The sequence below is a fragment of the Danio rerio genome, chromosome 4, assembly GCF_049306965.1.
Source record: "Danio rerio strain Tuebingen ecotype United States chromosome 4, GRCz12tu, whole genome shotgun sequence".
Lineage (NCBI taxonomy): Eukaryota > Metazoa > Chordata > Actinopteri > Cypriniformes > Danionidae > Danio > Danio rerio.
This window is the reverse complement of record NC_133179.1, coordinates 47679522-47707390: the sequence shown is the minus strand read 5'-3', so window position 1 is coordinate 47707390 and position 27869 is coordinate 47679522. Positions and strand designations below refer to the sequence as shown.

The window sequence follows — 27869 nt, the reverse complement described above, 5'->3', positions numbered from 1 at the left end:
TGTACCCATTACAAAAGTTAAATGAAATTAAACAAGAGATTTGGGTTATAAATGTCTTTGTTTAATTTTGAGGAATGTCTTGTCTGTGAGCAGAATGTTGACTAAAGAGGTTTTTTTCCTTTTCTTATCTTATCTGTCACGTTCTTTTGAAGTAGGCAGAGAGTGGTTCTGTGAAGTCTCCCAGACTTGTTAACATGTCACCAGGGATTACCAAGCCAGAATTTTCGTCACCAAGTGATTTTATTGTCCTGGCGATTCACCCAGATTGTTTTCTGGAATGTTAAATGGAATGTTTATCTCCAGAATGCAGGTTACAATATGTTACAGTCCCCCTCTTCCCAGACGAGGAAGAAAAAACTCGGAGAAAACCCGGTTGGTTGGGATCTAACTTTAACTTGTTGGTTGGGCAGGAAGTGAGGGCCCCTCTATGTCCGTTTCTGAGTCGGCTGGACGGAGTTTCATTTCAATCAACGTGGGTGCAGCTCCTTGGCGTTCCTTTCCTTTCCCAGCTTTCCGGTGAAAGGCTCGTGGGAGTACGGCGGTGCACTTGTTCACTGGTGCTTGCATCTTATTGAATGGCGAGGCCCTTGTTAATGTGTGCTTTCCTGTTGTCGGGAGGCACGGAGTGGTAGTTGTTTCGCAGTTTTCCAGAGATGAGTGATAGAGGAGTATAGTTGTGAGGTTGCAGTGGTCTTCTGGTGAGACTGAGGTACAGGATCGTGGCTGTATCCTGTGTAGGAAAGGAAGAGAGAGAGAGGGAACAGGGGAGAGAGTAGGTGGTGTCTGTGATGACTGTGCTTGGCTGGGCATTCCACTGTGACACCGGTTGCAGGGTCTCTACCCCCTTTCCTGGCTTGTGGCCCAGTGTTTGTTACTCTGGTTGTGATACGTAGGTTTGAGGGTTGGCTGCTATGCAGCTGAGCGTATACAACCAGGAGTCTTTGCCCTTCCTGTGTGATGTTGGTAGTGCAGGGTGGGTGCCTCTGTCCAAGTTGTTTACATCATCAGAAGATATGCCATGGTCTGGGCTGTGTCGTCGGTGCTGAGAGACACTCTACCCATTTGGTGTACTGGCATATGAGTTCAAGGGGAAGAGAAAGTGAAGGAGAGGAAAACACAAAAAAAAAAATTGTTGCTCCTTGTGAGCCCATGGAAGTGTCCCGCCCGATCCATCTGGGTGTCTGATCATGAGAGGATGGTTTCTCTGTTGCTGTGGTGCTCGGTGAATCAGCGCCCTGGGCATGTTTTGCTGTGTGCAGGGTCAGTACATTAGCATTACCCCCCTCTGGCTCTGAGGCAGCACGAACTGTGGTGTCGTGGGGTCTTCAGGGACAACCCAAAAAGGATTCACACGCACCTGTTTTTTTAAGATGTAGGAGGTGTTGAGTGACATCTGTGTTGAGGCTGAGGTCAGACAGAAGGATCGGGTGGTAGGTGGGGTGAGTGGTGGAAAACCAACAAAACAAGAGACAAAGTAAAAGTAAAAAAATAAAACTGGTCTGACGTGAGGAGTCAGATGCCTACGTGGTCGCAATGTCGTTTGCGACATTTGTCGGGCTGGTGAGATTTGATGTGGCAGCTAGGCTAGGCAGGGTTGTTGGCTGCCAGTTACAGCTGCCAGATCTCGGGGTTTTGGTTGGGTGGTGACCATGGTCCACCGTGTGATGCACCTTCTTGGTAAGGGCATCGGTCCAGTCATTCAGGTCCTTGTCAGTGCCTGAAAGTTTGAACTGTTCTTATCTTCTTCTGTAGACGACCATGATGTGGTTGTCAGTGTTGTGGTCGCCTACTTGGGAAGAAGAAAAAGTGTTGACGTTTCACGGGCTTGTGGTGGGCAGTTCTGAAGCCTTTTGTTTCCCCCCTGGGAGGTGGAACGTGAAACAGAGTCTAGCAAGTTGGAGTCTGCAGCTAAGTGCACTCTGATGTCATGGGCTGCTGTGCTTTGAAGGGTTACAATGGTGGCTGCCATTTCTGCATACTGCGATGTTTGTGGGAGCATCTATCAACACGTGCTGTGGGCATACCTTGGCACGCATTCTCATCCCAGTCCTTGGAGTACTTGAATGACAGGTTGACAGAGGTGGCTGGGGTTCCTCCTCTACGGCATTGCAACTGGTCTGTCAGTTGTACAGTCTTGGTAAACAGCTAGGCTGTTACCCAGCGTGGATTTGTGGCTTAAGGTGTAACGCGGGTCAATACAGTGACCGACATACTGGCGTTAGTCTTTATGCCATCCCGGATGTGCTGACTGTTCAGTAACATGACAGGTTGGTGGCAGGTGTCTATGATGGCTGCTGTGCTCCAAAGAAGTTGGAGAATAGCTGTTGAAATGGCACCCACCGTGCAGAGCGATGTTGTTACACAGTCTTAGTATTTGCCTTCTGGCGCAAGGAGTGTCTTACTTGCATATGCCCAGACGTTGTCTCACTTCAATCGTGGCCAGCTGTTGACCTTCCGTCAAACAGAAGGACAGCCCTTTTTGACAGGGTGGTCACGGGTCGAGCAGTCTTTGAACAGTTCTTAATGACGTGTCTGGAGTAGTTGCACCCACTTAGGGAGCCGCTCAGTTCGGAGACCTTGCTAGGCGGTAGTCTTTGCGCTAGCCAGTCAACTGTTGTAGGCCATGGACTAGCTCCTTTGAGTGGCCAGACACGGTGGTACATTCATTAAGGATGTCATCAACGTAGATGAGGTTGCCTCTAACATAAGCATCGGCATATGCTTTGTTCAGGAGGGTGTTGCTTTCGGCTGGTGAGTTGGCCTAGCCGACGGGGCAACTCATGATCGTTTAGTGTCTGTTGTTCAAGGTGAAAGCTAGCTTATGCTGGTCATTTGGATGTACAGGTATCGTCCAGAAGGCGGGGACCACATCAAGCGTTGAGGAGATGGTTGGTCCTTGAATTCTGGGCACTTCCTGTTCCAGTGGTGTCGTTGGCCCTCGTGACAATGGCATTTGCTGATTTAGCTTTCTATGGTCAGGCACCCTTCGACCCTGGGCTTGAGGACGGGCCAGATGGGTGCAGCAGGTTTTGTTGCGTAGCCCGATGTCCTTTTTCCAGCATGGAGTTGGATATTTCCATGTGAAGGTCAGTGGGACTCGCAGTCTAAAGAGTCTTTAGTGAGGGCACCGTGGTAGTTATACAGGATGTGCTGACGTTTGTCGGTTGGCCTCATCCTGCGTGGCCTCAGTATGTCTGTTCTGTTGAGGAAAGTGCCCTGTCTTCATCCATGTTAGTGATGGGGTGACGAGTGGCTGGGCACACGGCAAGGAGTTAGTCCTCTGTGAGCTCACTTCTGCCTACCGGTTCTTTGTTTACTGGTAAGACAGACGTGAGTGTGGCCAGCTGGAATGGAACAGTATAGTCTGTGTTTTCTAAGCTCCCCTCTGGTGTCGTTGCATGTAGGGTGAGGCCACTAATTGGCCCAAGAGTTCAAAGTCATGGAACTCGTAGCTGACCAATCGTCCCAGTAGGTAGTCTTTGGGGATTTTTATGTCAGTTGCCATGCAGCTATTACACAAGACATATACTGTTCATGAGGACAGTTCAATTTAGGGTATGGCTTCCAGGTTGAGGCCCAGTTTTATGCCCCTTCTGTTGTTGGTTGGAAGAAAACCCAATGTATGGTTTAGAGTTCGGCCTTTCGTATGGAGAGCCATATAGAGCACCCGTTTGTATAGGCTGGCACCACAGAGTCTTGTTTGATGATGACAGAGCAGGCCTCTGGCATGGTCTGGCCTGATTGGGGCTTCTTGAGGGTGACAGCCATCGTTGTTGGCTGTGAGAAGTGTTGGTGCCTATCACCGGTCATTAAAGGTGTCTATATATATGCCTGAAGATGTATCAGGCTATTAGCTCTGATGTAAACATCGTGCGGCGGGGCCGTGAGAGTTAGGACAGAATGGGTCAACCATCCGCCATTCCGATTTAAGTTCAATGTGCAAATGCTGTTGGCAGTTGTCATGTGTGAGAGTTCAGCATTTGGACAGTAGTGTGTATGCTTGTTAGTTGAACACAGGTCTGGGGTTGTGTTCAGGCGGAGTGTCGCACCGCGCGAGGCTGATGGCTGCTGGGTTGTCTGCTCACAGTGCAAGTACAATGTCATTCACAGTCCGGTTATTCAACATTAAGCCCTTTGAGGCCTGGGGCAGCAAGCGTTGGGGTTGCTAGCTGGTTTGAAGGCTGCAGAGTAGCGACCTTGACCCCCTCTATGTTGTTGAGTTTGGGTTCTCGCGGGTTCCAGCAGTTTCCCGCGACCTCGGTGACCTTGACAGTCTGTTGGGGTTGACCTGACGGCTGTGAGCAAGTTCTCGCACTTGGGCCCAGATTTTAAAGGGGTTCAAAGTTCGAAAGAGGTTCAAACATATCCAGCGGATTTTTACCATTCAGCAGCAGGTATGTGCCCATTGGCGACGGGTACACGGGGTGCACTGCAGTCATGGGACAGTAGTTACTTGAATGGGAGCGATGTATGTGAGTTGAACCTCAGTTGGGCTGTATGATTTGCACAATCAGCCTGCCTGGTTGGCAATTAAGTGTTCGTTTTAGTCTCTGAGTTCTTGCTTTGAGTTACTCAAACAGGAAAGATGACATTATTGTGAGGTCTGCTCCCGTGCTGACGCGCGTTTTTCATCTTTCTTTCATCTCCACGGTTACAGCCAAGTAGCGCGTTGTTGCCACGCCATTTTGGTCAGGTTCCCCAAGAGTTGAAGTGCAGGGGCCTGAGCAGTTGTTTGTACGCAGGTGTGGCTGGTTGGTGGGCTGTGGCTCAGGAGGTAAACAGACAACCAGACCAGTGTTTTCTGGTGCCTGAGGTTGCAAGCATGGTGGCACTGGCTGCTTCTTGGGGTAAGCGTGATGCTGCAGTTAGGTACACAGTCTTTAGCTTGTGTTGGACTCGCAGTACTCTGCGGGGATGGAGCAGAAAGCAGGTGTTCAGGGGGGGTAAATGGTTTTGGACCCCCCTCAAGTCATAAGGAGTCTGGCTTGACCTCCTGTAGGGCCCCTTTAAGCTTTTTAGCAGTTCTGCTGCTCATGACGCCACTGTGTCGTTGTTTGGAGTCAGGTTTTCACCTTTGGCTTTCTCTGGCGTGTAACTAGCTGGATGCTGGTTGCTCAAGCTCCTGGCTACTGCAGGTTGGTCATTCCTTGGTTGCTGTTAGGCTCCTTTTGGGCTGCTTGTGGTGAGTGGCTTGTCCCAGTGTGTCTCTGAGCATCCTGTCTGGTGTTGGGACATGCGCCTTCCTGGCGGTGCTGTCCTCTGCTGGCGGAGAAAGGCTTTAACTCACTGTTGAAAGTCTTGCGGCTGGGAAACAGTAACGTGCCTTTTAAAGTCAGCTCCGGATGAGATTCTGAGACAGGGTAGCTCGTAGGTGTTTGATAGGCTTTCAAAGCAGTCTTTGTTTTGAACAGATTTTATGAGCTAAACTCTGCCGCTGTTGGGTGGTCAGGGCGTGGGGGCAGGGCATTGCCCGTGTGCGGACTCACCACAGAAAGCAGGCTTTTGAGAGAGGGAGGATCTGGAAGGTGAACTCCTCCGTCCGTGGCTCATTTCCTGTCTCGAAGTAGGGTTGGTGTAGTCGACTGCAGTATGCTTGTGAGGTCTCTTGGCTGTTCTGAGACCCATGGCGACAATCAGTCCTTACTCTGACACGGGGTCAGGTAAAACACTCTAGTAAGAGCTCTTGCATCGGCTCGTAATCTGCTTTGATGGCACGGCGCTGTTGATTCAGGAAACTTCATGCCTCACGGCTCGAAGTAATTCTTAGCAGATACAGTTTGTCACAGAGAGTGGCACTTGGCCTCTGTGTAAAAGTGTAAAAGTCAATGTCTTAAAATTAGGAGTGCGTGTCGTCGCCTTCAGCAAGGTTTGGGGTGAAAGTTGGCATTTCCCTGGCCAGCTGGTTCAAAGTCTTTGGCTGACAGATGGTGTCTGTCGTGGGGGATCCCATTGGAGGGAGTCCTGGCCCTGTGTTGCTGATGGGCGTTGCTGAAATGCTGGCTGGCGGGGCAGTATGAGTTGGATTCACCCCCCTCTGCTGGTCTATCCAGTCTTGGCTTTTGGGGCTGACTGTGGCACTTCCCCTTTCTGGTAGTCACATGGCTTGTAGGAATGTGACAGTTCTGGGTGAACTCTGGTAGGTTCATGCTTAAAAGTCTCTTTGTTGGGTTCCGTGTTGGAATTTTGCTCGGGCCCTCAGCCGTTGACTTTAGAGGCTTTGACCCGAGCTTCACTGTCTTTAGTTCTGCTCTTTACAATAGTGTTTCAGCTTGTAGCTTTACACTCAGTTCATCTTTGGCTTTCTCCTCTCGTCGCTCCTTGTGTGCGTTGTCCGCTTGTAGCTCCATCGGGGCGCGTGTAGTCCGTCCATTTGCTCCAGAAGTTCGGCGTCCTTTTCCCTCGTCGTCTTGCAGGCGTCCTGGGCTCGATGCTCCAGCTGGTTGAGACCCTTTCCTATGGGTCTGGCCGGTGCAAGGATGAGGTGTGTCAGGGCCCTGGAGAGTTGAGTCTGGGCTTGGCTGTCATGGCTCCGGGCTAGGTCGTTCGCCCTCAGCGGATTATTGCAGACGTCCAGCTGTTCTCTGCTTGGCCGCTGCAGCTCCATGGCGTCGTTGGGCAGGAGGTTGTGGGTTAAGCACTTAACCAGGCCTCCAGTTGGTCCCAGTGAGCAGCGGGCTGGGCGCACTTGACATGCTGGTCTGTTGGGTGAGACAGAGATCACAAGGGAGAGAGAGAGAGACCCACATGGCCAAATCGAGTGGATGTTAGCATTGTGCTATATTATTAGTCTGACAGGGTTGTCAGCTAGGGGGTATGTGCCGGCTAGACGTTGGTCCTTCTAAGGATCCACTGGGGGCCGGACAATTCGGATGTCGAATTTGGGTGGCTAGATAACAGTTGATATCTACGTACTGGCCTCAAGGCTTTTAGTCATGCGCCAGGCTGTGCAGATTATCAATCAATTATTTAAATCACCCTGGTGGTTCTCAATAGCATGGTCTCTGAGCAGGTCAAAGTAAATAAAAATAATTAAGTAAATAAAAATAACAGTAACCCCAAAAAAAACAAAAATGAATAATACTAACGATAAATTAGACAAAAAGGCACCTCGCTCGGATAAACGAGTGTACAGGGAAAGAAAAATGAAAGAAATTACTAATATGGATATCAGTAAATATGAATAAAAATAAAACTGAAAGACAGACAAGGATGAGAAACGAGGGAGAGAGAGAGATAGAGAGAATAGCAAAACCTATGGGCATGTCTAAAATGTTCATTTTATAGTCCTGTAGTGGGCTAGGTTTAGACTAGGTTTTACATGCTATTTACACTTGGTGGTGAGTGAAAGGCAATCAGATGAAGGTCGCAAGAGCGTGCTATCTGACTAGACTTTCCCCAACTCCTACAGCAGTCGATATCAGATCACTTGCCTATAATGTAACTCGGTTGTGAACTCACACAGCGTAGGCTTTCAGCACAATACGTATTACTCAAGAAAGTCACTGACCGCCTGGCATGATTCAAAATTGGGTTTTGCCTGATGATTCCGGTGCCGCACTAGGCCTGTAGAATGAGGTGGCCAATCTCACTCAGGCGGGCACGTGTGTGGAATCATGACAGGGTAATTAACCAAGATTGATCGTATGCCAGTTGACACGGATGGTGCTTCTTGGAGTACGATTGCTGATGCCACTGTGATCCACACAAGCCGGAGAGACAAAACGCCAAGGTATCTAACGCATCCTTCAGCAGGGGTCAGTTATGTCAGACAGATGAACCCAATCTTTTGATCTGCAACCTGAATAACCTGTACGCTTAACCACACAAGCACAGAGGACTCCGGTCCGGATACGGGCAGTACTATGGATCTACTATTCTGGGCGAGCCAGTTGGAGTAGGAATCTTAGTATGCTGTAGTATCTGATGGATAGAGAAGGTTATCACCCTGTGATGGAGGGAGGCTAAAGGAAAATTAAATCGGCATAAAAGAATCTAAAAGAATAATCACAATAATCCCCAATAGGTAAAAGCAGTACAGGACGACTTAGAAAAAGTAGAAAGAGTGCCTTAGTATTCAGGGGCATCCAAACATTAATGGGTTAGCCCAACATGTTTTGATCAGATGTGGGATCTATAGATTGATAGCTCTGAATTTAGCTTCAGACTAATACTTGCCCTAATATAGTTATACTTTCCCTATAACCTAAGAGGTGAGGGAAGAAATAAGGCATGAGGAAAAGATGGAGAAAAAAAATCAAAAGGGAAGAAAAATTATGCCTATTAATGATAATAATAGAGAGATTAAAGGCTATTCCCCAAATAGCAAAACCAACAAAATTAAAATTAAACATGACCTAAGTGTAGAATAGATTATTGGGAACTTGATTAAAAATCAAGTAATAACAAAATAAACTGGACAACGGTATTAAAATGAAAAAGACAGAAGGCAGAAAATTAATAAAAAAATTGAAAGTAACAAAATAATTCATAATACCAAAAGAAATAAAAACAGACCAATAATCTATACTCAGGTAACTAAACTATTGTTTGGATAAAATTATAACCGGGAAAGTAAAATGCTTAATCGAAATTAAAACAAATTAACTCCAAACTGTTTGACCATTTCAGACCACTTGAGACACAATGGTGGGCGGAACTGATGTGAGGAGAGCAGAAGGAGACAGGGGGAGATGTTTCCGAGTTGCACTTCACATTCGGTTAGCCTTGTGCTAAAGTTTGTTAGTTACAAAATGTGAAGGGTTGGTTTGCTTAAGCGTTAACGTTAGCTGGCGTTAGCCGCTAGCAAGTTGTTACGAGTTACGCTTCGCATCCGGTTAGCCTTGTGCTAACAGTTTGGTAATATTAAGACGCGAAGGGTTAGTTTACTTTAAGGCTAGTCGTTAGAAGCTAGCGAGTGGTTTTGCCCTGTGAAGTAAACCGCGTCACCAACTCTGCCTCCTGAAAGGCGGATCTTATGCTTTGGGGTGGTGACTACGTCATTCACGCATGCGTGCGCGCGCACGAGTTACGTGGACGAGGAGTCAATGAGCGCTCGAAGAGCCGATTTATGAATGGGAGGAGTTCTCATTCATAACTTGGTATGCGGCTGACTTCACGAAGGCAAAGCGCGAACCACTAAGATTCGCACAAGCGGTCATTATATATCATGTTGCCGTAACATTGATAATAATATTCGACCATTACAATTAGACACACAAACATAAAATGCGAGACGTCTCTCGAGGCGGTGCACGTTTGTACACAGATTTGGTCCGGACGAACATAACTGAAATATGGGAATTCACATCCATATCAGATTTTGGTACCATTTAAAACACGCTTATGGTTCTGAGAATTCCTTTCGTCAGAAAGCGGTTAACAGGCAAGCTTGCAGCTCCCGAATACATTAATTTAGAACCGTCCAGCAGTTCTGAAATTAATTTCGCACGGCGGCGAAGCAAAGAGGTTAAACGTTAGGCAGCTAATCTAACAGTTTGAAACCACGGGAGAAATAGTCTAGAGGTTTTCTAGCTATAAAGGCCTTTTAAACGGACAGGTTTGGGGTTTCCAAACTGTCTTACAAGCGCTGAGAGAGGTGTCTTTTCCTCCGACAGGCACACTAATATATTTAAATGATTTGCAGAACGTGCGTCTCAGCAAAATCGATTTAAAATATATATGAACTGCAGTTTAAATTGTTACACTCTACACGGGCAGCTCTCTGCTGTGTTTAGTGAACAGAATGGCTGAAAGAGGCTTTTCATCCTCCCAGTTTTGAATAAAGGAAATGCTTCTCGCGGTCCTTTTTTTTTTTCTATAGCGCGCTTCATAAATCCAATGAATTGGAAAGTTTGTTTCACAGAAAATGTTTGGAAAACTGCCCGCATTCTCTCCACCAATATATGTAGCATGTAAATTAGCTCATTTTATGAATATTAATAATCAACAATAACGGTTTATTCTTAATTATTAATATTCCGGCTTAAGCTTCAGTCAGTTTGGTCAAACAAACATATGATTGTAAATGATCATGCTCGCGCGACCGAGCGGATTCCCAGATTATGAATATTAATTATCAACAATAACGAATTATTATTAATCATTAATATTCCGGATCAATTTATTGTTAATTTGACCAAACGAACACAAGCAGAGCCGCCGCTCTTCCGAGCGGACACTGTAATTCATTCATTTAGAAAAAGGGAATTTAATTGCTACTTCTTGTGAAGTAGATTAATCATTCAAAAGTTTTAGACAACTTATAATAGCTAGGCAGGGGAATCTGTATTTCAGTGACATTTTCTCGTGAGGCAAACAATACAATTCATTTGATTATAATGGAATTTATTGACTAGTCAGACGTAACGAACAAACAAACGCACAAACATACATTTAACACAGAACAAAGGTAAACCACGCAGAGATATCGGGTCTAAAGAACGTGTAACAGCAAAGAGGAATAGTAAAGCGAGGAGATAGAGATTTCAGATAAAGGAGTGACAAAACTTTCAGTTCCACCCGCACCATTAAGGACCACCAAGGTAATAAAAAACACCTTTTTGATAAAAAGGGGCACAGCTTAATCGCATAACTAAAATCACCTGGGTTTTCATGTCTGGAGGTCTCTCTTATGCGTCTCTCTTCCGTCGTGATGAAAACTACTCTTGATGTCCTTTGATGCGTGAAGTTTGTAATGCAGTTCGGACGAACACGATCGCAAACTTTAAACTGAGTTACTTTTGCCGGAAAATAAAGAAAACGTGGCGGGAAAGTCCATGCGGCTGTGAAGAGCCGTGTGGCCCTTAAAGGGACCACCGTCAATGATGTTCCTTTTTGGGACGTTCTCTTTCTGCCCAGATGTTTGGGGGAAAGTGTGCTTATACCTGCGGGTCACGTGACAACCCGTACAGCATTCTGACCAATGATTTCAGGGGAAAGTTTGCGCGCGAACCTTCCTTTGTCTCTGGGCTGCGCGTATGCAAATTTGAGCGCTCGCCTAAAGCATGCGGACAGGCATTTAATACAGGGCTTTAAAGAATAAAACAATGCGAGTTATGGTCTCGATCTATGCATCATGTGTTATAAAATGTCGAGGGCATTCTATTGACACCAAACACTCTACAAGTACATCACATAGTTCCCATATCCTTACATCCTTGATGCTTTTAAAAAGGCCTGCAAGCGTGAATGTGTATAGTCTATATCAGGTATTGTACATATTACAAAATTTAAATGAAATTAAACAAGAGATTTGGGTTATAAATGTCTTTGTTTAATTTTGAGGAATGTCTTGTCTGTGAGCAGAATGTTGGCTAAAGAGTTTTTTTTCCTTTTCTTATCTTATCCGTCACGTTCTTTTGAAGTAGGCAGAGAGTGGTTCTGTGAAGTCTCCCAGACTTGTTAACATGTCACCATGGATTACTAAGCCAGACTTTTCGTCGCCAAGTGATTTTATTGTCCTGGCGATTCACCCAGATTGTTTTCTGGAATGTTAAATGGAATGTTTATTTCCAGAATGCAGGTTACAATATGTTACACAAGTATGTAAAAATACTCATTTGGCTTACACATTATTCGTGTTTTTATGTACAACAGCATATACTGACAAATCCGTTATAATTCTGTGTCATATTAGTATGCAGAAAAAATCCTGGCTGGGGAGTCTTTGATGTTCGCCAACAAGGCCTCAGCGGTGAAGATTTATAGAAAAGAAATTGCCAGGACACTGCTGAATGGGAGTGGTAAAGTTGTTGAATTATATACTTTTGTTTAAAAATTTGTCTTATAGAATGGTCTGTCTAAAAACACAATTTGGATTGACATAGGAAGGTGTCTGTTTAGAATGTCTGTTGTCAAAATAAAAAATGCATATAATAAAGGAAATAGAAGCACAAAAAAAGATATCATAAAAATCTTGAAAAAAAAAGAAAACCATTCACAAGACTAATAACTAAACAGAAATATGTCTATAAATAGACATAAGGTAATTAATAAGATAGGTGATTATTTTAGAAAATAAATATAAATGAAATGTCCATACTGTAGATGTCAGATCATAATACACATTTTATACACACACACACACACACACACACACACACACACATATATATATATATATATATATATATATATATATATATATATATATATATATATATATATATATATATACACACACACACATATAGATCTCTAAGACTTCTCGCTCTTACACACAGAGCTGTGCATGATGTTTGTGATATTTATTTAAGTGCTCATTAGGCTTAGGATAGGTGGTTTTGATTATTTGGTCATGAAGGTATTCATTGTTTTAAATTGTTTTTCAGCTGTTCGTGATGTCATACATCACTACAAAAGGCTTTTGAAGCTGACAAGACGTGGAGCAACCATGACCAGAGCGTTCCAGAGAGAAGGTGTCCCTGGAAATGCAGTGGTCCAGCTCGCTTCAACTGCAGAGCTGTACTTTGCTAACGGGGAGCAATTTACCAGCATCGGCTTTACACCAGCTCAAAAGTGTAAAGAGCTCACTGTTGGAGATGTTCACATAAAAGTCCTATCAATGAAAAGGAAGGGTTCACTTTTGCCTTTTTGTCTGAACAAGTGATTAGAGTAGATTTGCTGTGTCACTTATTGTTAAGGCCATGTTTATTGTATGTTTCTTTGTTCAATAATGTTTCTGTTTACTGTTGGTAAAATGTAGAAGCAAAAGAGTACAGGGCAATAAGCTTAGCTTATAATGGCAAAAAAATTACATTAAGATCAGATGCAAAAATATTTAAATGCATCTAAATTCATTCATTAATTTTCTTTTCAGCTTAGTACCTTTATTAATCTGGGGTCGCCACAGCGGAATGAACTGCCAACTTATCCAGCAGATGTTTTACACAGCGGATGCCCTTCCAGCTGCAACCCATCACTGGGAAACATCCATACACAGTCATAATAACCTTTCACACATACAGAGCTTTCCGGAAAATTACCGGCAATTTTCCGGAAAGGTTGTATGTGTGAACAGGCCCTTTTTGAAAGTACCGGTAAATTCGTTCTGGCTATTTTCCAGAAAGAGAAGTTGTAACATTACCGGTAATTTGCCGGAATGCTGCGCTGTGTGAATGCAGAAGGAAGATTGCCGGAAAGAACGCGTGCACGTCTAGAACGTGCTGACGTGAGACGTCTGCTTTAGCCAATCACAACAGTCAGACGCATGTACGTCCGCGCGGTTTATGAGAATAAAAGCCTTTGAATATTTTCCCAGACACATTTAGCTCCTAGAAGTTAGATAATGTTTATATGTTCTTCTTAATGCCAACTGTGTAAATAATCATCGATAATATGCTTATGATAAGCCGCTGTTTGTTTACCTTCACACTTTGCTTGTGCCTGGGAAACAGAGCCTGTGAGCGCCTGCACACACACAAACATCATGTACTTCTCGACATGCGAAAGTGATCCTCCATATGTTTTCATTGAAGTTGTTCACAATACTGATCCATCCACAGAGTTTGTGATGTAGTCAAATGTTTACAAATACAAGCACAGCCGTTTAAGGCTCATTTGAGGTGAATGATGTCAAAATTTACCGGTATTTTGGAATGGATGTGTGAATGCTCTTTTCCGGAAAAAATCCATAACGTCCTCACCTGTGTGAACAGCGCTTTTTTGAATATACCGGTAAAGTCGTTCCATAAATTTTCCGGATATTTACCGGTATCACTGTGTGAAAGGGGCTAATCTTACACGTATTCACTATGGACAATTTGAGTTTACTCAATTCTGTGGGGGAATGGACTGTGGGGGAAACCGGAGCACTCGAAGGAAACCCATGCCAACAAGAGGAGAACATGCAAACTCCACATAGAAATGCCACCTGTCCCAGCTGAGGCTCAAACCATCGACCTTCTTGCTGTAAGGCAAATGTGCAACCCACTGTGCCACCACGTCGCCCCGCCGTCTAAACCGTTTTTTTCTGAAATTAGTTAATTTTTCAGCCTAATATGTTAAAGACAATGAAAAAACAATTCCTTGCCAGAAACATAGTTAAATTACTGAATTTTAGAAAAAAAAATAATATAGCAGCTGCATGGTGGTGCAGTGGGAAGCAGGTTTGCCTCACAGCGAGAAGGTCGCTGGTTCGAGCCTCGGCTTGGTCAGTTGATGTTTTTGTGTGGAGTTTGCATGTTCTCCCCGTGTTTGCGTTGGTTTCCTCCGGGTGCTCCGGTTTCCCCCACAAGTCCAAAGACATGGTACAGGTAAATTAGGTATGCTAAATTGTCCTTAGTGTATTCGTGTGAATGAGTGTGTATGGATGTTTCCCAGTGATAGGTTGCAGCTAGAAAGGCATCTGCTGCATAAAAACATATGTTGGATAAGTTGCCAGTTCCTTCCGCTGTACAATTTGACTCTATAATTTATGTCCCCTTCAAAAAATTGCTTTTAAGAATTTTTTTATTTATATATATATTTAATATATATATATAAATTCAGATCAGTTTCACTGATGATACAGGATAAAGCCCGAACCCAGGGCAGAGCGGCTCAGTGAATGTGGTCTGGACTGAGTGGATGAGGCTCATTGTGTTTCTATAGATGTTGTAGAAGATCAGAGTTCCTGCACTGTGATCCACAAACACTCCTATTCTCCTACTGAGCTGATCTACCGGGAGATGAGTCTTTGTGTTATTGTGCATGAATATGAAACTGGAGGAATCACAGAACAAACTCCAGGACTGAGCATTAAATCCAAACACACACTCAACACCTCCCTTCCTCCTGATGCTCTTACATGACACTGATATAAACACACCACCATCTCCACTCCAGTCAATCTCCCAGTAACAGCGTCCACACACACTCTCTCTGCACAACACCTGAAGCCAATTATCAAATCTGTATGGATAAACAGGATACGGCTGAAACATTTTCTTCTTTGCCATCCTCATGTGGTCTCTCACTCTCTTCACCTCTCTGTTCTCCCCAGACAGTCTGAGTCCAGTGTTTGCTGTGTTTGGATCCAGTGTGAGGAAACAGACATCTGAACACAAGAACACACACATTTATAACCACAGCTGTGTGTGTGTAAAATTGTGTTTGAGAGAGGGAGCATGTGTGTGTGTGAGATTGTGAGTGTGTGAAAGAGAGGGAGCATGTTTGTGTGAGTAAGATTGTGTGTGCATGAGAATGTATGAAAGCAACTGTTTGTGAGAGCGATCGTGTGTGTGTAAGCGTGCGTGCGTGTAAGTGTGTGTGCGTGCATGTGAGAGAGAGAGAGTATGTGAGGGTATGTGTGTGTTGTGTATGTGTATTTGTGAGAGTGTGTGTGAGTGGGTAACACTTTATAATAACTACACACTGTAAATCATTTATTAATCATTAGCAAATAGTGAATTCATTATCTGTTAAGCATTAACTCTTAACTGATTAACTGTTTAAATGTCTTATTATTCAGGCATATATTAATGGTTACTATACATGTTAATCAATGCTTTATTAACTCAACTTCATGCAGTTTTGTGACCTAATCTAAAGTGAGGACTATTCATGCTGTATAAATCCCTTATAAATGACAAATAAAGGCTCAGAATCAAATGAACAATAATCTTTGCATCTTTTTTAAAAAGTGAAATTACTGTAAAGTTTAAACATGGCTGAATAACAGGAGTGTCAAAATACGACATAAAGCTGGATAAAACAACAACATAACATAATATATAATAATCAAACAATATAATAAGATGCAATGCTTAAACTCTACAATGATTTTATTTTAGATAAGGTTGCAAAGATTTATTTTTCATTTGAAGTTCAGTTTCATTTGTGTCTCTTCAAATGAATAGGAATGAATAATGTCATTTTTTTCTGTTTAGTATTTAACTGAGCCTTTATTTTGTCATTTGTAAGGCACTTGTAAAGCATGAATAGTCCTCACTTTAGATTAGGTCATAAAACTGCATGAAGTTGAGTTAATACAGCATTTATTAACATAAATAGTGCCCATTAATATATCCTGAATAGTAAGACATATAAACTTTAATTTCAATACTTTATTATTCATTTATTAACTAATTCTGAATGATCTAAAACTAATCTTAAATACAACAGGTTTGTATATATGTGATACTTAATTTAGTAATGAAAAACAAATCATTAACAATAAGAAAGTATAATTATTAAACACATTATAAAATTGCTAATAAGTCAAGAATAGAGCATTTGCAGCTGCAGTTATAAACTGCTCAATAACGTTTATTAATGTAGAGTTAATGCTTAATAGATGATGAATTCACTATTTGCTAATGCTTAATAAATGATTTATAGTGTGTAGTTATTATACGATGTTACCGACACATTTTACTTGATCAGATCACAGGTAAACAAGAGAGACACATTCCAGTTTAAAAACATGCTATGTATTAGGAATCTTTCTCTGGTCTTTTAATGTAATACCCAGTGTTTTTTTTTTTTTTTTGGTAAAGATTTGTACACTTAGTACTAAAATATTCGAATACTTCATGCATTGAAATATATTTCCTTCATTTCTGATGAGTTCATATTTCCTAATACAGAATTTATGCAGTTTTTTTTAATCGCTCATTTGATTTTACATATAGGCATATTAATCTTCAATTAATTAACTAACGTTTTACAACAACAAAAGTAACTGTACTGGGCAATTTATGATAAAAAATATAATGCAAAAGATCCTGAATTTATCACGTGAATAAATGATCATACACGTTTTGTAGGTTGTAGTCACGCCTGTATAAGCAGTTTTTAGCATAGAATAAATGTATTAACAGAATTAATGTTTATCCACTAAAATTCAAACTCAAAGAGCTTTATTGGCATGACTGTAAAACAAATCACAATGTTGCCAAAGCAATAACAAAACAACATACATATAGATAAAAGAAATATAAGTAATAATAAACAAACACATATACATATCGTTATATTATACATATATGTTGTCACAATAAACAAGTTAATAAAAAAAAAAAAGATTAACAAAAGTATATAATAATAAATGATAAGGACAGAGAGCTTTAATAAGGGATAAGGGGGTTCAGCCTTTTTCTCTCATATGGTGGCATGAGGACACGTACTGTGCTGCTAGGTGGAGACACTTTTCATTTTCTCCCAAAATATAATTGAGTTTCTCCGTATTTGTGGCTTGCTGGAATCAGATCATTATCCTTAATGAAATCCCTTATTAAGTTTGGCAAAGCTTCATACACTTCTACGACAATTCTTTTTATTAATCTTTCTGATCTTATTTTCACCAATTGACTCAGAACGTTAATAGAAGACTGTATAGCTTTTAGTAAATGACCCAACTTTGTACAGCCTGCCTCTCTTAATGCCACACGAATACTAGCAGAATTTAAAGATTTTGCACTCAAAAAATCATTATAAAAAAGTGGCTCCTCAAAGATCCACATTCCTAAAAAGGTGTTAGGATCTCTTGACACTTTTAAAACTGGCCACGCCTGCAATACTGAATCATAAAAAGGTGTTAGATCTGTAATATGTATCTTTTCAGAATTTAGCAAAAAAAGTTGTTTATCATACCCCAACTTCCCTGCCTTCTGTAAAAGCAATTTCGCGGTTTCATGCCATCTCAAACTATTTCCATATAAAAATCTTTGTGCCGTTTTTAATCTAAAAGCAGCTAATCTAGAAGATAAATCAACAAGGCCTTGACCTCCCTCACAGACTGGAATATAGAGTACAGTAGCTTTAACCCAGTGATGCCCTGACCAAGCACTTTAATACCATAACTTTATGCCAAAGCATAGAAGCAACTAAATTGTTTGCTACCAAAACAGAAAACAAAAATTCATGATCTGTTCTGTCAAAGGCTTTCTCCTGATCTAAAATTCCAACCCTTTGATTATACTCTTTACATACATCCATCCATCACATCTCTTATTAAAAACAAATTGTCCGTTATAGTCCGATCCGCGATACAATTAGTTTGGTCCATGTGTACAATTGAACCTATAAAAGGTTTTAACCTATTAGATAAGGCTCTTGAAAGCACTTTATAATCTGTACATAGTAGAGCAACAGGTCTCCAATTACTTAATTCAGTTAGATCTCCTTTTTTTAGGCAACAATGTCAAAACAGCTTTTCTGCATGAGCAAGGTAGTATATTTTCTTCATATGATTTCTGGTCCGATGTAATCCCAGAAATGTTTATAAAAGTCAATAGTCAATCCATCTATTCCAGGTGCACGTCCAGAAACCAACTGATTGACAGCAAGAGTAAGTTCTTCATAACTCAATTCTATATCCAGTTCAAGTTGTTCTGTAGTTGTAAGTTGAGGTATATCTTCTAAAAGTTCCATAACGCACTGCTCATTGCATTGGTCTTTTTTCGTACAACGGAAGTCCATAGCACATCTTCTCATCTCTTCACCATCTGTTGTCAACGATCCCTCTAGGCATTTAAGACATGTCATATACTGATCTCTCGCTGTTTTTTTCTCCAAATTGAAAAAGAATGTACTTGAAGCATCTATATCTTTTAATTGCATAAATCATGACCTCACAAGAGCTCCTTTCACTTTTTCTCCTTTCACAGGAAGCTTAACTCCAGTCTTTTTGTGTGCAGCTCTTTATCATTTTGCCCAGTCTCTTTATCATTTAAAAACCTATTTTCAATTCTTGTTATCTCCAATTCAACTACTTCTATAGCTTGTTTCAACATAACTGATGAAAAAGATTTATACTGTTGGCAAAAAACTCTAATTTGAGCTTTCACAATTTTCCACCACTGATTTAAATATTTAAAAACATTCTTTTTTTCTTTCCATTTATCCCAAAAACACTTAAAAATTTCACAAAAAAATCATCTTTAAGTAGTTTATTATTGAAATGCCACAGAGATCTATTAACTTCTTGCTTTAACATAAAAGTCACAGTAATAAGATGATGATCTGTGAAACCCACTGGTCTAATAGAGCTATCTAATAATTTAGGTTTAAGCCCTTGTGACACATAAAATCTGTCTAGCCTAGCTGCACTCACCCTCCCATTTGCTACCTTCACCCATGTATACTGCTTTTCATTTGGAAATTTAATTCTCCACGCATCTTCTAGATGAAACTGAAACAACATTTTTTTAGGCTTTTACTGGATTGTAAATGAGGCTCTTCACTAAGTCTATCGTTATTAAAGTCAACAGTACAATTCCAGTCTCCACCTAAAATCATGTAGTCACAAGCACTTTGTTTTTAACTTTCTGTAATATTTTTTTAAAAATTCCACTCTTTCAGTCCCAATATTAGGTGAATAAACATTAATGAACAAATAACTTAAACCTTCTATTTTAGCATTAACCATTAAACCTCTACCATTAATAATTGTAAGACAATTCAAAATTTTTACTTTCAAACTTTTAGAGAAAAGTACAGCCACACCTCCACTAACATTACTCCCATGACTTAAAAATACTTGACCACCCCAATTTATTCCCCATTCAAATTCATCTTTTAGAGTACTATGTCTCTCTTGCAGAAATATTACATCAAGTTTATTAATATTAACTATTTGCTTTACCATTTCTCTTTTCTGTTTATCCCTCCCCCTATTAATATTTAAAGAACCAATTCTTAAACTACCCACAAATATTGTAAGAGAAAGGGACAGACAGAAACAAAAAGATACCAAACCATGTGACATGCTAAAGACAGACATCACTTATATTTTGCAAGGACTTTTTTGCCTCTTCGAGTTTTGTTTAAATTTGAGACTTTGTTTAGATTTGTAACATGTTTTCTTAATCTAAATCGTTTCTTGTCATCCAACAAATCAAGACTGACCGTTTTTTGTAAATACGCAACCGACCTAATAATTTTTTTTATGTCGTCAAAGTAGTCTTCCACCTTCACAGATTGTCCAAAAGTTTCATCAAGAAATTTATCAATTTCCTCAAATGAATAAAGATCTCTCTTCCAACCCACCCCATCAACCCCTTCTCCACCTGACTCAATCTGATCCAGTTCCTCCACATCACTCTCTGCATTATTTCGAATATCGATCAGCATTGTTTCTACATCCTTCCTTTCATTATCGATCAGTCTCCTGCACGTCTGGCACAACTTCACCTGCATCATCACTAGCATTCCTTCTCACTCCTTTAACTTCATCACTTTTTGTGCTGACTTTATCATTCACTAAAACCATCTGCACTGAATGTTCAACTTCAACATTTTCACTGCTAGCGTTGTGAACTTCCATCTCCTTATCCATGTTAGATGCCTGTGCTTTCTGTGTAATGCCACTGCTGCCTAATGCTACATCTTCTTGCCTATCTCCTTCATTCATTTTTTCCTCAGATCTCTCCATACGCTCTACTTGTTCCCGATGGGGACAAAAAATCAGTTTGTGCCCCACATCTCCACATTCAAAGCACTTCATAGTCCCCGAGCTGGCATACACTGTATAAAAACCACCTTCGTGCTTAATCTTAAAAGAAACATCGGACTGAGTCAGAGAATCCAAAAACATGAATACTTGTCTCCTTAGCGATATTACATGTTTCAAACGCGCATCTTTACATCCTAGAGTCACCATTTTAAAACCACTTGGAGTTTACCAAACCTACGTAGTTCTTATTTAATCAATTCATTTGAAATAAACGGTGGAACTCCTGAAATAACCACTCTAGTTCAGGGCACCGATAGCGGTGATACTTGAACAAACATGTTGTTGATGAACACCCCATTCTCAATCAGAGTAAAGACAAAAGCCTCTTCTTTCAAAAAAACAACAGTAGCTTTATTCATTCTGGATGCATAAGCTATGTTATCATATCCAACCTGTTCACCTACCGCAAGCAAAGCCTCTTCCATTGTAACCCCGGGCTCCGTAATGAACCGAACCCCGTGTCCAATGAACAGCGGCGGCGTCACTGCGGACGCCATTTGCCGTGAGATTTTCAATCGATACTGGACTAAATTCCTACCGTATCTAGAAACACCCAATCAATGAATGATGTCTTACCTTTTTCATGCGTGTAGATAGAAAGACAGAAATCCCACAACCGTATAATCACCGAAAAAAACAAGAGACGCTAGCTCTCCATGCACGCTCACACTCGCACACAAACGGAAACCCAAGAGAGAGAGCATGTGTGTGTGTGTGTGTGTGAGAGCGAGAGAGAGAGAGAGAGAGAGCATGTGTGTGTGTAAAAGAGAGCACATGTGTGTGTGTGTGTGTGTGTGTGACAGAGAGAGAGAGAGAGAGAGAGAGAGAGAGAGAGAGCATGTGTGTGTGTGTGTGACAGAGAGAGCGTGTGTGTGTGTGAGAGAGAGCATGTGTGTGTGTGTGTGTGTGTGAGAGAGAGAGAGAGCATGTGTGTGCCTGTGTGTTTGTGTGAGAGAGAGCGTGCACAATTGTGTGCGTGTGTGTGTGTAAGAGAAAGTGTGCATGTGTGTGAGTGAGAGGGAGCGTGTGTGTATGTGTTTGAGAGAGATAGAGAGTGTGTGTGTGTGTGTGTGTGAATGTGTGTGTGTGTGTGAGTGTGTGTATGTGTAGTCCTACATTTGCGTGGTCCTGCTGTAATCCTCGTCTCTCCTCCCTGATCCAGACTGTAAACACACACAGATTGACATTCAGTCAGTACACAAACATCAGCTTATAACACACACACACACAATAAGACATGTGGAGTGTGTGCTGAATGCTGGATTGTGATTGGCTGATCTCAGTGCATTAATAACTGCAGTAAAATAACATGAGTGTGTGTGGAGCTGTCAAATCAGCTTCTGAATGACACACAGAGCTTTTAGATCTGGGGTCCGTTCTTCGTACCTCGTTTAAATGATCTAAGATTATTTGGCAGATCCCTGATCTTTTAACCTTGATAACTGATCTCTCGCTAATTTGGTTCTTCAAACAAGTTCGCGAATCAGATTAGAATGTCTGGATAAACTGATCTGAGATCGCTGCGTGTGTTGTGAAGGACAGATCTATTGATCCTCGAAATCATGATCAGCAATGCAACGATTGGCTGACGGCACAGCAGCGTAATGACATCATCTGATTAATATTCAATTATCCATGTGAGCAAAATTACATCAAATTAGCAGTAAACGGCTTGTTAAATATGACACGCAATAACCTTCCACATTTGTTGTGAGCAGCAGGCTTTCCACTTTCATGTGTCAAGTGTATTTATGTATTTCAATGCAAATCAATGTATTTAGTTCTACATTTAGAAAAGATTTTCTTTATTATAGTAGCCGTTTTTTTAATCGGTGTAAAGAATAACTGGTTGTTTACAAAAGCATTTTGACATTGGTAAAGGCATCTGCAACTTTTTTGAAGCATCAAATCACTATTAACTATCAAAACATGTTTATGACTGCATAAATGTATTATTGCTTTTAAAAAGTCACATAACTGTGCATTTCTATTATACACAATTTGTGCTAAAGCGATCTAAAAAGTACATATCAATAAGTTTTCTCTTTGCACCACCAGGTGGCAGTCTTTGTACTTTCATTTCGAGGGTGCAGATTGCATACGTTTTATAAATATGTATAACTTAATTTATTTTATTAATGACTATAACTTTATATATATGGTTAAAAAATATGTACCATTTTCCCAAGTGTATATAACTACTACTGTAAGAAAATATCAGAATTGGGAACATACTTTCTGTATTATCTTTGCTTGAACTAAGCCGATCTAATCCCGTTTATATGAATTGAACCTGCTCCCGATCAGGTTTGACCCAGCAGAACTGTTGCTATGACAACAACTCTCGGATCAGCTTTGAGGAACTAAATGATCCTGGATCGTGTCAAATCATCAATATCCAAATCCAGCTAACTGAGTAATCCATGTACGAAGAACGGACCCCAGATGTGGAAACAGAATGGAAACACAGAAACAGACAGATATAACGACTGAAGGATTCATTCAATGATCAATTGACAAAAGTGCAGCACAATAATAAAGCAGAATTCAGTGTTAAATGACTTGAAATATGATGGAAGATTTTCATCTTCTGTCAAATGGCTCTTCATTATCTCCAAACAGACTCAGAACTCAATCATTGTGTGTGATTATTGATATGAGACTTGCTGGAATCACTCATTTACACATTTACACATTCACTATTGTGATGACAAATCTGATTCACTGTGGAGCTCAAAGACAAACACAAGTACTGTGTGTGTGTGTGTGTGTGTGTGTGTGTGTGTGTGTTATATACTTTATATCTTGTAAATGCAAATTTAAAAATGTTTTTTATGCTTTTAGAAAAAAATTATTTTCAGTTTTTGTAATAAATGTTCATTTGTCATGAATTCTTCCTGCAGTTAAGTGTATATAAAACACAAACAGATGATTAAGAAAATAGATTAAACATTTTTGTTGTTTGAAAGCAGGGTGATTCTTTAATTTAATATATAATATGGTAATATATTCCTAGCAAAATTACTAATAGGGCTGTCACATTTAGGTGAAAAAATTGTAACAACTACTTTTTTTTTGAAGCTACATTAAAGAAATTGAGAGACCACAAAACAACTTTCAGAGATTCATGTGTATTTAGAATAAATGTATATGACAACAGGTATGAATAATTATTGTTACACACTGGGGATATGAAATGATCAGCAGTCAACTCATTAATGATCACTTTTCGACAGAAATAAGCATTTGATAAGTGTCTTTCTCATTGAATCCAGTATTTATAGCAAGCAAAAAAAGATACCATCAGTCCTTAAGTGAATCACATGAAAGATCAATTTCAGCAATCAGTTCATCAATGGTTGGCCACGGAATCAGTAGGAAAGTGGATGGAATAAGTCTGCGAATATGAGGATGGATTGTCCAGGTCCTGTTTTGATGACTTAAAGTGTATACCAAAAACCCTCTGCATATAAACAAACATACAATCAAAACCTTGCCAACACCACACAAAACATATGTACAAAACCGAAATATATACAAAAAACAGGCCTACTTACATCTGAGGTATAAGAACAAAAATGTTCCTGAAATAAGGGCATCAACAAACAACAGCGCAGTGAAGAAGCCTTTCCATGTGCTAGGCACCATACTTCCTGCCTACTGCTTCTTCTCTACCTCCTTTTAAGCAGATTGGAGACTTACTACCTAGATCGCCCTCTAATGGGTGAGATAGCTACTACAGGTAGAATTTTCAAATAGTAACAGGAAAACTGTTACACACCCCTTCCCCTAAAGAAAAGAGTTATACAGTTCCATAAAATTCCTTCAACTTTTCCACATGGTAAGTATCACATTGACTGGGTTTATCAAGCATTACCACTCTGTAGTTGACATTATTTACCTTTTTTACAATTTTGGCAGGACCTTGCCATTTCGGAGCTAATTTGGCCATAAAGGAATCTGCAGCTCGAGTCAGAGGGTGTGTGAGGATCCAAACCAAATCTCCTTCCTCAAAGGACTTTGGTTTTCTACGTTGATTGTAGTATTTCCTTGCCTTTCTTGTGCTTGGCTGGTCTTTGCAATCACTTGCTCAAGGAAATCTTTCTGCCTTTCCAGGGTGTTATATGCTAGATGTTCTGGATTAGGTGGTCTCTGGATCAGCCTGTCTAGAGGAACCTTCAACTTACGTCCCAAAGCAACTTCAGCTGGAGTGAAACCCGTACTTTCCTGCCATGCTGAGTTAATGGCATACCTGAACTCAGGGATCCATTTATCCCAGTCACGGTGATTGTCATGGACATAAGAGGACAACATTGTTTTTAGGGTCTGGTTTATCCTCTCAGTTAAGTTGGTCTGCGGATGATAGGCAGTACTGAGCTTCTGAACTACTCCCCATCGCTTGCAGGTCTCATTGAGCAATTGGGCTGTAAATTGAGGGCCGGGGTCAGAGACGAGATATGCTGGAGTTCCCCATCGAGTGAACATCTCTTTTGTCAGGATGTTAGTTATGAGGTAAGTTTTTGCAGATCGTAAAGCAAAAAGTTCCACCCACTTGCTGCAATAATCCACAAAGACTAATAAGAATTCATTCGATCGATTACTTTTTGGGAAAGGACCCATTAGATCCACTCCAAGCATATAGCCAGGCTCTACTACGGGTGTTGACTGCAACAATCCAGACAGTTTCGAGATTCTCGGTTTATATATTTGACAAGTCTTACACTGGGTGCAAAAGCTCCAAACATCCTTACGGATTTCAGGCCAATAGACACTGTCAAGTAATCTCTTCAAGGTTTTCATCCTTCCCAAGTGTCCACTCAGTGGATTTGAATGGGCGAAGTGTAAAAACTGTTCTCTCAGTGATGCAGGGATGACTAGTTGGTAAACACACCCTTGATCTTTGTTAGGCACCCTGCGAAAGAGGTAGTCATTCTGTACACAATAAGCAATGCGGCTGGAATCTGTGGTGGCTTGCTTAGCTGCTTCCCATAGAGCTTGCAAAGAAGAATCAAGCTTCTGAGCTTTCCCAATTTCATCCCAGCTGACTGGCAAATTAGGATCAGCCTTGTTAGCCTGGCAGATGGCAATATGACCTACAACCTCTTGCCCTGGTATACCTCTGGATAGGGCATCAGGTACCACATTGCAGGACCCCTTACGGTACTTGACCAGGAAACTGAAACATTGTAGTCGTAATGCCCATCTGGTTAAGCGTGAAGATGGTTTAGGGTTATTGAAAACCCAAGTCAGGGCAGAATGATTGGTCAGTACTTCAAAGTTTCGTCCTTCCAAATACTGCCTCCACTTCTCTAAAGCCCACACGACCGCAAGACATTCCTTCTCTGCAGTAGAGTATGATTTTTCTGCTCCATGTAAAAGACGTGAAGCATAGGCAATGACGTGTTCTGCACCATCAAAATCCTGTGTCAATACAGCTCCTAGTCCTATGTCACTGGCGTCAGTCTGCACTCTAAAGACTTTGGTGAAATCCGGGGGCATTAATACTGGTGCTCGTTGTAGTGCATATTTGAGATCATCAAAGGCACTTTGACATTCAACTGTCCAGTTCCAGATTGCATTCTTACCTTTCAGTGCATACAATGGAGCACCTCGCTCTGAGAAGTGAGAAATGAACCGATGGTACCAACTAGCAAGACCTAAAAATCTCTGTACCTCTTTGAGATTTTTTGGGACAGGAAAATCCTGAACTGCTTTGATTTTAGTGTCTTCAGTCCGTACTCCTTCCTCAGAAACAACATGTCCTAGGTAAGTAATGGTCCTCTGCAACATTGAACATTTCTTGAGATTTAGTGTTAAACCAGAGTCTTGCAATCTTGCAAAGAGTAGCTTGAGATGTTGAAAGTGATCTTGGATGGTTTTTGAGTAAACCACAATGTCGTCAAGATAGACAAAGCAAAACTCTCCCATGTAGTCTCTCAGAACATTGTTCATGAGCCTCTGAAAGGTTGCAGCAGCATTTCTCAGGCCAAAAGGAAGACAAAGAAACTCATATTGGGCATTTTCGGTGACAAAAGCAGTCTTTTTGATGCTGTCTTCATCCATTTTTACCTGCCAGTAGCCAGATTTGAGGTCTAATGTGCTAAATATGGTTGCTCCATACAAGGACTCAAGGATATCCTGAATTTGAGGCATTGGAAACCCATCAAGAGGAGTCTTGGAGTTCAAAGCTCTATAATCAACACAAAAGCGGGTACTGCCATCTTTTTTAGGCACAAGTACAACTGGTGATGCCCATGGAGATACAGAAGGTCTTATAATGCCTTTGTCAAGCATTCTTGCTATTTCCTCATCTATAAACTTCTGTTTGTTGACTGGAACAGGATAGGCCTTGATGAATCAAGTTGGTTTGACCTAAAGTTTCAGTGCATACAGTGGGCCAATCAAGCATCAGTCCTTCTAGTTGACGTCTATGGGCTTTAGAGACATCAGCTTGATCCACTAACTCCTTTATAATGGTTAGATCAGTAGAAGGCGTTGGTATTAGAGGTAGTGCAAGGTGCAGACTTACTATTGGTGAAGGGGAGGAAGAGGTGAAGGAGTGGATTACCCCATATTCTTCAGGTAAAGAATAGGAAGAATTTCTAAAATCGACTGTGATTTCAGACATCTTCAAAAATTCCAGGCCCAACAAAACAGGAAAAACCAAGTCACAATCTTTCATTACATATGCTCTGATAGGATAGTCATGTCCGTGGATGGTAGCCTGCCAAGCTATCTTCCCCAAGGCTGATTGTACACATCCATTTGCAAGAGAAAAAGACTGTCCTCGACTTGATTGCAAAACTTCATGATTTGATTTCAGTCGTTTCCAGCAGGACTCTTGAATTAAAGAGTATGTGCTCCCAGTATCCAGAATTGCTTGATATTGATGACCTTTAATGGTTAAGGGCAATGTTAATGTGACAGGAGATCTTTCACTGCTATCAGAACATACAGCTATGTGAGGGTTCGACTGTCGGCCCTTAAAGAATTTATTACCCTCAGTGGACTTTGAATTAGCTTCTTGGTGTCTCTGTCTCCAAAATGATCTTTCTTCATTGATATCTTTTTCTATAAGTGTTCCTACACGTACCAACTCATCTACAGTAGTTACAGTACCTCTTAAAATGCTTGCTATTCTTGGGTTACAGTTCCGTAGTGCTGCTTGGAGAATCTCACGCTCTGTCATGGAAGGTTTCAGTCTCAGACATAATGCTCTGTACTGGTAGGCAAATGTTCGAATACTTTCATCAACCCCTTGTTTCCTTTCTCTGATCCTTCTTTCCACTTCAACATCATGATCATCTGCTAAGAAGGATTGAAGAAAAACAGACTTGAATTGTGTCCATGTTCTTACCCTCTTCTTCTCGGCTACCCACCAGTCTTTAGCTGTGTGTGTCAATACAGAAGGAAGCATGGATATGATCTCAGAGTC

General features: G+C 41.1%; 3 protein-coding genes across 3 annotated transcripts in view; 2 read left to right on the top strand and 1 right to left on the bottom strand.

Moving 5' to 3' along the window:
- The window catches only part of LOC137490909 (uncharacterized), a 42965-nt gene extending 30400 nt beyond the window's left edge, over nt 1–12565 (top strand). The window contains exons 5-7 of the transcript XR_011010949.2: nt 11364–11540; nt 11636–11741; nt 12330–12565. The gene's annotated coding sequence lies outside the window, so the exon portion shown is untranslated. The remainder of the gene's footprint in view (nt 1–11363; nt 11541–11635; nt 11742–12329) is intronic.
- LOC101887036 (uncharacterized) overlaps nt 1–27869 on the top strand; it is a 491406-nt gene that overhangs the window by 191115 nt on the left and 272422 nt on the right. The window lies entirely within an intron of this gene.
- Nucleotides 14421–27869, bottom strand: part of LOC110439446 (protein NLRC3-like) — a 35517-nt gene continuing 22068 nt past the window's right edge. Inside the window, exons 11-12 of the mRNA XM_068219815.2 lie at nt 21551–21597; nt 14421–15034 (exon numbers count right to left, since the gene is read on the bottom strand). Of these exons, the coding sequence (XP_068075916.1) occupies nt 14484–15034; nt 21551–21597 (598 nt within the window). The 3' untranslated portion in view covers nt 14421–14483. The remainder of the gene's footprint in view (nt 15035–21550; nt 21598–27869) is intronic.